Source organism: Mustela erminea, chromosome 5, assembly GCF_009829155.1.
Source record: "Mustela erminea isolate mMusErm1 chromosome 5, mMusErm1.Pri, whole genome shotgun sequence".
NCBI lineage: Eukaryota > Metazoa > Chordata > Mammalia > Carnivora > Mustelidae > Mustela > Mustela erminea.
The window spans coordinates 119,599,707-119,609,430 of NC_045618.1; the positions used below are offsets into that span (position 1 = coordinate 119,599,707).

General features: G+C 45.5%; 1 protein-coding gene across 10 annotated transcripts in view; it reads left to right on the forward strand.

Moving 5' to 3' along the window:
• The window catches only part of FOXN3 (forkhead box N3), a 394,050-nt gene that overhangs the window by 222,304 nt on the left and 162,022 nt on the right, over positions 1-9,724 (forward strand). For all 10 annotated transcript variants that reach the window (XM_032344710.1, XM_032344709.1, XM_032344713.1 and 7 more), the window contains one exon: positions 4,036-4,172. In XM_032344710.1, the coding sequence (XP_032200601.1) occupies positions 4,036-4,172 (137 nt within the window). The remainder of the gene's footprint in view (positions 1-4,035; positions 4,173-9,724) is intronic.

A 9,724-nucleotide genomic window follows, 5' to 3' on the forward strand; every position in this document is an offset into this window, starting at 1 on the left:
ATCTCAGGAAAAAATGTTATCGATACAAGTTAGATGTAAGACTTCATTTAGTTGATTTATCTCCGGTTTTTGTTTTTTTTTTCTCAACCTTTCCAACTAATCAGTTCTTTCTACAACATAGGCTTCCTCTTGTGTCCTGATGTTTTTTATTGCTAACGAGGAGCTGGCTGCTATTCCCCAGGTGCTTTTTAATTAAAACACAAAACTTGGTCTCATCCTTATCTTCTTACTCAACTTATTTCAGCCCTCTCCTTTTCACATTGGTTTTTTTTTTTTTTCAAGCTATATGTGTGTGTGTGTGAAAGATTTCCATTCAGAGACACATTTTCATCTTTATATACATGTGTATGTATAAATGTCATCTTAAAGAATATCTATACACAAAAATGTATCTCTGAATGAAGATCTTTCTTTTCTTATTATTTTGAATTCCTTAGCATTTAATGATGTGTGGCCCTCCCACAGTTGTCACAGAAGGAAAAAAAGACCCTATTCTTCAGATGAGATGCAGAAATTTCTATAAAAGCTCTGACTCTAAACTTATTACACAACTATAATCAAATTACAGCTGCCTTTCCCCGGTTAAGGGCATTAAATGTAATTTTTCCTGTCCTAAGAAACTTGCGCATTCTCTCTGTACTTATTTCCATTAAAAATTTTTTCAAGTCGACCTTTTTACGCTTCTGTGGTGTTCCATGAGACCAAGGAGGACACTTGGAGGTGAGATGCCATGGCCAGGCTCTTCCTGTTCCTTTCAAGCTCTATATATATTGTCATTGGAGGGGGTATGCAGGTGACAGTGTCCCTGGAGGTGTGTCCTGAAGATGCTTTTTGTGTTTTTTTTCTCTCTTTGGAAATTTTAAGTATGAGATTTATTTTTTATTTTTATTTTTTAAGATTTTTTTTTAAAAGATTTTTTTTATTTATTTGACAGACAGAGATCACAAGTAGGCAGAGAGGCAGGCAGAGAGAGAGAGGGGAGGAAGCAGGCTCCCCGCCGAGCAGAGGGCCCAATGCGGGGCTCCATCCCAGGACCCTGGGATCATGACCTGAGCAGAAGGCAGAGGATTTAACCCACTGAGCCACCCAGGCGCCCCTATTTTTTAAGATTTTATTTGTAAGAAAGTGCAAGCAGGGTGACGGGCAGAGGGAGAGGGAAATACAGACTCCCCACTGAGCAGGGAGCCTAATGCAGGACTTGATCCCAGGACTCCAGGATCATGACCTGAGCTGAAGGCAGACACTTAACTGATGGAGCCACAGAGGGGACACTCACGGAAATAAAGCAGAAAGGTTCTCCACGCTGGATTTGCTAAGCCAGGACCGACAGTACCTGTGGGTTTGCCGGAGACTCCTCCCACGGCCATGCTCGGAACTTGATGCTGCTTTTATGATGGACAGCTTTGGGAAAATCAGATTTGATTGATTGCTTTCTAAGGATTTTGTTTTATTTATTTATTTATTTTTGAAAGCGAGGCAGGGAGAGGGAGAGAGAATTCCAAGCAGATCCCACCCCCCCAGCATGTGAGCCCTATGCTGAGCTCCATTCCACATCCCCAAGATCATGACCTGAGCCGAAATCAAGAGTCTCAGACAACTGAAAGGCATTGGATGGCCAGCTTGGCTCCCTTTCTTCTGTCAGAAAGAATATGTTCATGACGTCATCCAGCATCACTGAGTACTTGTAGGCATGGTGCCTGTTACAACTGTGTGACTTCATGCTGTTGCTGGGGCCCACACCCATCCCTGAGGGGGTCTTTATTTTGCCAATGGGGAAGCCAAGACTTTGTGAAGACCATGATTTGCCCTAGGAAACGTCTGGATGGCTCCAGAATTCCTGGTCCTTCCTGTAACCCCCACCCCTACCTCTTGCACCTGTATCAGTTAGGTTGCAACCCTTCCCTCCCCGCCCCTGTGGTTTTTTCCCACTTAGTTCATAAATAGTAATGCAGTATAATAATTAAAAAAAAAAGATACTTAGGCCAGGATTAAGAGAAACCACATTCTCTGCTTACTGTTATTTGCCTAAGAGGGTCAATTATCCTTCATGTCTTTGTCATATTTTTATTCCCTGTAAGATTAAACGGCCCCACCCTGAAAGCCGCCTTGAAAACAAAGCTCTTAGGTTCCCAGAACTGAGATAATCTCCTTGCAGAAATGTTTGGGTGGCTTGTGGGCCCTGGCGCTCCAGGTAGCTGGTTTAGAGGCCTTGTGTTCAAGTAGATCCGAAGGGCACCACAGGGAACCCTTGGTGGAGTCAGGCCTAGGATAACCCCCACCTCTACCCTGAGTTACCAGCTTTTGTGGTTTGTTTTATATTGTCTGGATTTGGTGATTGCTGGTCTCCCCCATCCTTACTCATACCTCTTCTAGAAAGTGCGTTTTGCATCTATTTCCCAAAGGAAAGAAGAGGTGGGTCCCCGCAGCTCCTTCAGTGGCCCTCCTGCTTTACTGGGAGAGCGTCATCAGTGCCCCTCAACTATTCTGGGCTTGAAAATGTATGCGTGAAAGGAAAGGCCACATAAGGACGTTGGATTTTTTCAAAGTGGACATTTTTCATGTCTTTACACATCCAGCTGGTTAAACTGGAACGCTGGTGTTCTGCTTACGCGGGTCAGCCTGACTGGTTACCGGTGTTTGGGCTCAGGCCTCTGTGCCTGCCCCCCCAGCCCCAGGGGGTGGGGGTCGGGGGGGCGGTGGAGGCTGGGGTGCCTCAGACGTCCCAGCCACTGATCTTGGCTTTTGGAGCAATTCTCTCTTCTCAGCGCACCAGAAAGAGTTAATTCTGGTCCCCCACCCCCACCCCAATCTGGTGTGATAGTGAAGAATTTTAATGGGTTCTGTGAATCAGTTTGTAAGTCAACTGCTGGGTGAACTCATGACTGAAATACAAATTTTTTAAAATCCTCTTTAAAGATTTTAGGAATAACTCCCCCCCCCCTTCTAAGGGATTTTCTTGGGACATTTTCCCCCCTCTAAGAGTTCAGCAGTACTATTGTTTCTGTCTTACAGTAGTTCTGAAAAGGAGAGAGTCAGTCCCTTGGCTGCCAGCATGGGGTGGGTGTGGGTTTATGTAATTTGACTTCTTTTCTCTCTAAATCAGTAAATATTTACAAACGACCTTATCAAACAGCTTGGGTACATTCAGTCACTTGAAAGCGTGCACTCAGAATAGTGACTGCCCATCGGCCTGCTGCCAGGTCAGTGGGCCTCACAGAAGGACTGACCTTTTTTTTTTTTTTTTTTAAATAAAAATGTGGCCCACAGACCAAAAGTGGGCCTCAGAAGCAAGTCTTTCCACAGAACTAGTTTCAGAAAATTTGCTTTTTAAAGTTTGACTTATAAAAATCCAACTCCTTTAGGCTGGGGGCAGAATATGTGAACTTAGACATTCAGAAAATAAATATTGGCTTCTGGCTCCCTGTGCGGGCACCCCCCCCACCCCGAGTTCTTTTGTTTCTTGGGGAAGGTAATTACAGAAATCCATTTGAAGCTTAAATGTCATTCTTTTGTGAGTAAGTAGGAAAAAACAAGCAGATTACTTTTCCGTTTCTTGCAAAGTGGTACGGAAAAAAGATGGTTTAAAAACACAACTCTCAAATTTTTTGCAGCGGCGATGGGAGTTTGGGGTACCCTGCCCTCTTTCTCTTTCCCCATTTGAAATCTGACAAATTTAGAACACGTTTTTCAGAAGGGGGGATACGTACATCCTTCAGAGTTGACACTGAAAAATAATACAGGGATCTGAGTTTGGGGGGCCGCTGGGATGTGAAAATTTACACTATTATTGTACCGCGTCCCCTGGGAAAAGCATGCTCCTTTCGTGTGCCGCACTTAATCCAGGTAGGACCAAAGTGCATTTTTTGGTGCCGTCCGGTCAGTGTCCAATATTACGTATTTCTGGCTGGCAGACGAGGACGCATAAGTGAGAGGCTTTTCAAAATAAGTAAGTGTGGTAATTGCTATTCATCTACATACTGCGGAGCACTGAATGTTGCTTTGTTAATCATTTTTATGTTTTCCTTTTCTTTGCAGAGCATTGGGAAAGGGTCATTGTGGTGCATAGACCCAGAGTATAGACAAAATCTAATTCAGGCTTTGAAAAAGACACCCTACCACCCATACTCACACGTGTTCAATACACCTCCTGCCTCTCCTCAGGCATATCAAAGGTAAGCAATTCAGACTTTTTTTTTTTTCTTTTGCTCTACTGAAGTTGCATTATTTTGGCAGAGACGGGCACTGAAACTAATTTAAGAGGCTGTATGATACAAAAAATAACTGCAGGTAAATGAGAAAGAAGTCAGGCACTATCAGCGGCGTACGCAGTGTCGTGTTTCCCGCAAAGCTTACCGCTTCTTGCTGCTGCAGAGGAACGTGCTCAGAAGGCTTCCCAGTGGGCGAAATACTGTCTTCCTGGGTAGAAACATTTACCCAGAAAAGGTGACAGCTTTAACATCTCCGTGTGTCACGGTTTGTTGGGACAGAAGTACAGGGATGAGTCAGGTAAGCGCTTCCCTCGTCCCAGCCTCTGACTGCGGGCGTCTTACAGGTGTTCACCCAAGGACTCACTCGGCTGTTGTCATTCCTGGTCTCCATGTGGACGCTGCTCCACAGCGATCATTTGTTGTGGTTACTTGGTGTTTGCCTCCTCAAGGAGAATAGCAGAGGACAATGGAAGCTTTCATTCCCCCCCACATGCCCATTTGTTTGTCGAGACAGTGAGGTCACGGGTGTCATTTTTCCAAAATGTAATTGGAGGAGAGAGTGGGAAGCTTGTCCCTTAAAAAATAAATAAATAAATAAATAAATAAATAAATAAATGAAAAAGGAGGTGTTAATGTTAGCGTCGACAAAAAGTAGCCACGGTATTAACACAGATACAAATCTTAAAATTGATTTTATTGCCCATAGCGCTAGAGTTGGAAATATATTCCTCCCTCCTGGAAAACTATATATATATATATATATTTTTTAATGTAAGCACGTGTTTCTATCATAAGCACCCAGTTGAGAGACCTTATCCTTGAGCTACGCGTTTCTGTGAGTGAGGGATGGCATGGGTTCGTAGGTTTCAGTAGTTTTATGGTCCACTTCTTTGCAGATTCTTTCCCTTGTCTGGCGTTTGCTGTGCAGACGGGAGCACAAAGTGATCTGCTGCAAGCACATTAATGAAGTTCTTGTGCGTCTTGGTTGAGAAGCATTCCGTCACAGGCCCTAGACAATCAGTCTTCTGCAGGAGACGCGCAAGAACAGCTGGGCTCTCGGAGAAGACTGCTGTATGTCTGCCTTTGCTAGGCGATTAGCGTGATGGTAGCCATAGCAACTGGAGCATCTCCATAGCAACGCGTAGCCGAGACAGGTGCAGTTGCATCACAAGGCTGTTTGTTGCCTGGCAAAAGGACAGGCCATTAGTACTTAGATATACGCTGTTGCCTTAGAAACAAATAACCCTACATAGCGACTACAGTTGGTTTGAAAGATTTGGGGGAGGGAAAAAAAAAGGTTGTAGCAGCTTTTGTCTGTGTTCATAAAAATCAGCGCAAGCATACTCTATTGGAAATGACAACTTGAGGTCATATAGCTGTAGGAGATGAAGTGGGATTTTCCAGAGCAAGCCAGCCAACATCGTAGAAATGTCCGGAAGGACAGAGCCATATGCTTGGTTTTCTTCTTGTGGCTGTAGCTCCTCCTGAGATGGAAGGGAACTGGGGTGGGAGAATTGCTGATCTCCAACATTGGTGGGGAAGGCGACCCTCATTATTGGGATTTTCCCCAGATTCTCCGGTTTCTTAGTCATTCTCCATTCCCCCATCCTCCAGACCCCACAGAAAACCCTCACTCTCCTCCCCAGTTTGTATCTTGGAAGTATTTCTTAGCCTTTTGTTCCTAGGAAGTTAAGAACATAAGTGTTATTCACTGGGTCCTATCATTGGTTCATTTAGACAGTACTTTGTTGCCAAATGCGACCCCAAGGGAAACACAGTAATTATTTAATAATTTGAAGGATTACGGCAGAGCTCTGGGGGTTGCATACTCAGGCAGAGGCTTTCCGAGCTGGCCTAAGCTTAATGACTTCATTTGGTTTTTTAACATTGGCATAAAAATGCAAACCAGAGCTTGTGTGATGAAAGTAATTTCCAGTGGACGACTTCAGATCCTGCTCTGTCACCTCCAGTTCCTCTTCTCCCAGGTGACAGAAGAAAAAAAAAAGTTTCTGCATCTACCCCTGGGGGCACTCAGATTTCACCTCCGTAAAGGTCACTGGATGTGGGGTGAGACGATGGATCAGATTCTAGCTAGCCGGCTGCTTCCGTGTCTTCAGTCTGGGGACAAGTCATTTCTATGTCCTGGGGACGGCTATCCCTTTGTCTTGGAGCTCAGGTTTTGCTCCAGGGTCGTCTGGTATGTGTGTTTAGGGTCCTAGCGAGTGGATGACCATACAGTATTTGGATAGCTTACAGTGACATGGTATCTGGTTCAAGTCCAGGCCCCGGGGCCACTTGTTGATGGGACTTGGGGAGGATGGACGTGGGACAAAGCACGTCATTAAACAAGGACCAGAAATGCCGACTTGACAGTATCTAGCAGGTCCTCTGTGAGGTGGGAAATCACTCGTCATCCGAGTGGGACACCTGGGAAGTGCTTGGCGTTGGCGGGGCTGGTGCTTACTTAGCGTGATGTGGATTGTTCTGGGTGGGTGGTTATTGCTCGTGCTTGCAGGTGTGCCTGGCGAGTAGCTCCACACCGAGCTGAGGGTGCCTGAGCACTGCAGGGACAATGAGGTATCCGACAACACTGCCCCAGACGTTGTTCAGGGCCAGATACAGTGCTGAACATTGTAGCTCGTGGACTCAGGCCTCCTGTTCCAGTGTACCCTTCTGGATGTGTGTTAGGCTTTTCCTCTGTACCTGCCTCTTTTGACACCCCAACTGTGAATTGTTTTTGATGGAAATGCAGAGCTCAGTGACATTAGCTATAAAAGAGTAAGAACCGAGTGACTTTTTCTTTTATATAATTAAAAAAGTTACTTTTTAAGTTTTTTTTTTTTAAGAGAGAGAGAGCAGGGGCAGGAGGAGGAGCAGAGGGAGAGGGAGAAGCAGACTCCCTGCTGAGCAGGGAGCCTGGTGTGGGGGCTCGATCCCAAGACCCCGGGATCATGACCTGAGCTGAAGGCAGATGCTTTGCTCACTCAGCCACCCCAGCACCCCAGAACTGAGTGGCTTAGCAGAAGTTTATTTTCTCACACTTTTGGATGTCCGGAAGTCAGCAGGATTGCCTCCTTCTGAGGCTGAGGGAAAATCGGTGCCAGGCCTAGTGTCCGATGGTCGCTGGCATTCTTTGGCATTCCTTGGGTTGTAGAACCTCGGTCCCTGCCGTCATCTTCCCCTGATGCTTTCCTGGTGCCAGATTTCCCCTTTGTATAAGGACACTGGTCTTAGCGGCAGAGGGGCCTGCCTTCCTCCAGTGGGATCTCATTTTAACGAATTACACTGCCAGTGACTTCACATTCCGAGATACTGGTGGCCAGGAGTTTTGGTGGGAGGGGACAGAAAGAATTGCACCCATGATGGACGGCCCGTTTCTTAGTAAGGCATTTTGGTGGAAAAATAGGGAGAAGTGGAAGGTAAGGAGATACTCAGAAAACAAAACACTAGGGTATGACAAAGAGACACAAGAGCTGACCTGAAATTGTTCCCAGTGGCCAAAACTGGAACAGTTTGAGGAGCAAAATAAATAACAGTGTTGAGTTATAACCCAAAACGTAAAGTATGATTCTGTGAGTCCACCATGGGCGTAGAGACTAATCTCCCATTGGAAAGAATTCCGGACAATTTAGGGAGATAATCATCCCCTCCAGGATTTGGAGCTTAACTCCCCACCCCGAGTGGCTGCATTGAATGACTTGATTCCACTGAGTGAGCATGGAAGGGAGCAGAAGAGGAGGTTCATAGTGGGAAAACCTGGCACCCCTCACCTTGGCCAGGTGCTCAAAGCTAACTTCCATGATTAGAGGTTGCCAGCAGGCACCTTTGATAGGCTGTCATGAACCTGACAGTTCACCTCTGTGGTTTCCCCCCAACTGGCCCCCAAGTCCATAACTCGTGACGGATCACAGGAAAAACATCAGGCGATAGTTCTGTCTCCCAGGCAGGGGTGGGGTGGGCACTCTCCAAAATCCCTGATTGGTGCTCTTCAAAGCTGTCAAGGTCATCGGGGGCAAGGAACGTCTGGAAAACTGCCATAGACATGAAGAGGCTAGGGAGACGCCGGGGACTGAATGGTAACACAATATCCTGGATGCGTTCCTGGAACCCAAAAGACACAAGGGAAAAACTAGTGGAATCTGAATAAACTGCGCACGTTGGTTGATGGTCACGTACCAGAGTTGGTTCCTTAGTTGTGATGAATGTCCCCAGATCACGTAAGCTCTTAACATCGGGGAAACTGAGTGAGGGGTGTCTGGGAACTCTGTGCTGTCTTTGTAATTTCGCCGTTGAAGAAAAAGCAGCCCCCAGCACACAGGCTAGTTGAGTTGATCAGTTTTAAATATCCAGGTCATTTTTGGTCTAATGAAAAGTCAGCTCACCGCGGTGCTGAGCGCTTGCCTGACCTACTTTAGGTCTCTGTCTTCATGATGCTACATCTGGAGGGCTGCTCATTGGGAGCTGTAGCTTTTACCTCCGTTTTCTATAGGGTCAGAGGAGCCACGCAAGTGGACATGCCTCTTAATAAGATATTACAGTTCTCAGAACTTTACTGTTATGAAATGGCACCCAACTTTGCTTTGTAAGGTCCCCAGGACCAAGCCCAGGGAACTCCGCTGATCACGCAAAATTGACCTCCTTGAAGACTCCTCCGCGTCATTCGGTGTGGCCTTCAGACTCCGGGCCTGGGAGGAGGAGGGAGTGATGGTAGTTTTGGGTTTCTTCCCCACAGGCTTTCAGAAAAGTCCTATTGTCTATTTTAATGGCTAGCTTGCATACGCCCCTCCTTCCTGCACATGGAATTTCTCATTAAAGGATATGCATATTTCATGCATATTTTAATGCTTTTGCTATAGATATTGCCAGATTGTCTTCCAATTTTACACTCTGTTCCAATCTATACTCCCACCAACTTTTTAGGAAATTCTCATTTTCGAACCTTCCTCCTTGTCTGGTGGCTAAATAAACATTTTCCCAGTGGGAGACCCCAGCTTTTATGATTTTGATATTTTATAGTGGGGACATTTAAACTTTGCAATTAGATTAGTGCCCTTGTAAACAGCGGCTGCCCACTACCAGTGTTTGTGACAAGAGATTCTTTTATAAAAGTATGTATGTGGCTGGGTCTTACGTAATACCTTCTCTTATATAGGAACCAATCCAAAATCAGTTTATAGAAGAAACATTTTAATTGTCTCTCACCGTAGGTGGGTACAGGTTTTATAATTAATAAATATGGTTTATAGAGAGTTTCCTGGATGATCAGTTTCCAGAGAACAGAATTTTTTTTAAAGATTAATTAATTTATTTTAGAGAATGAGGGCACACTGTGGGGAGGGGCCGTAAAGGGAGAGAGTCCCAAGCAGACGCTATGCTGAGCATGGAGCCTGACGCAGGGCTTAGTCTCACGACCGTGAAATCATGACCTGAGTTGAAACCAAGAGTTGGAGGCTTAACTGACTGCACCACCCCAGCTTCCCGAGAAGGGAAATTTAATAAAGTGAAATGCCTTTAGG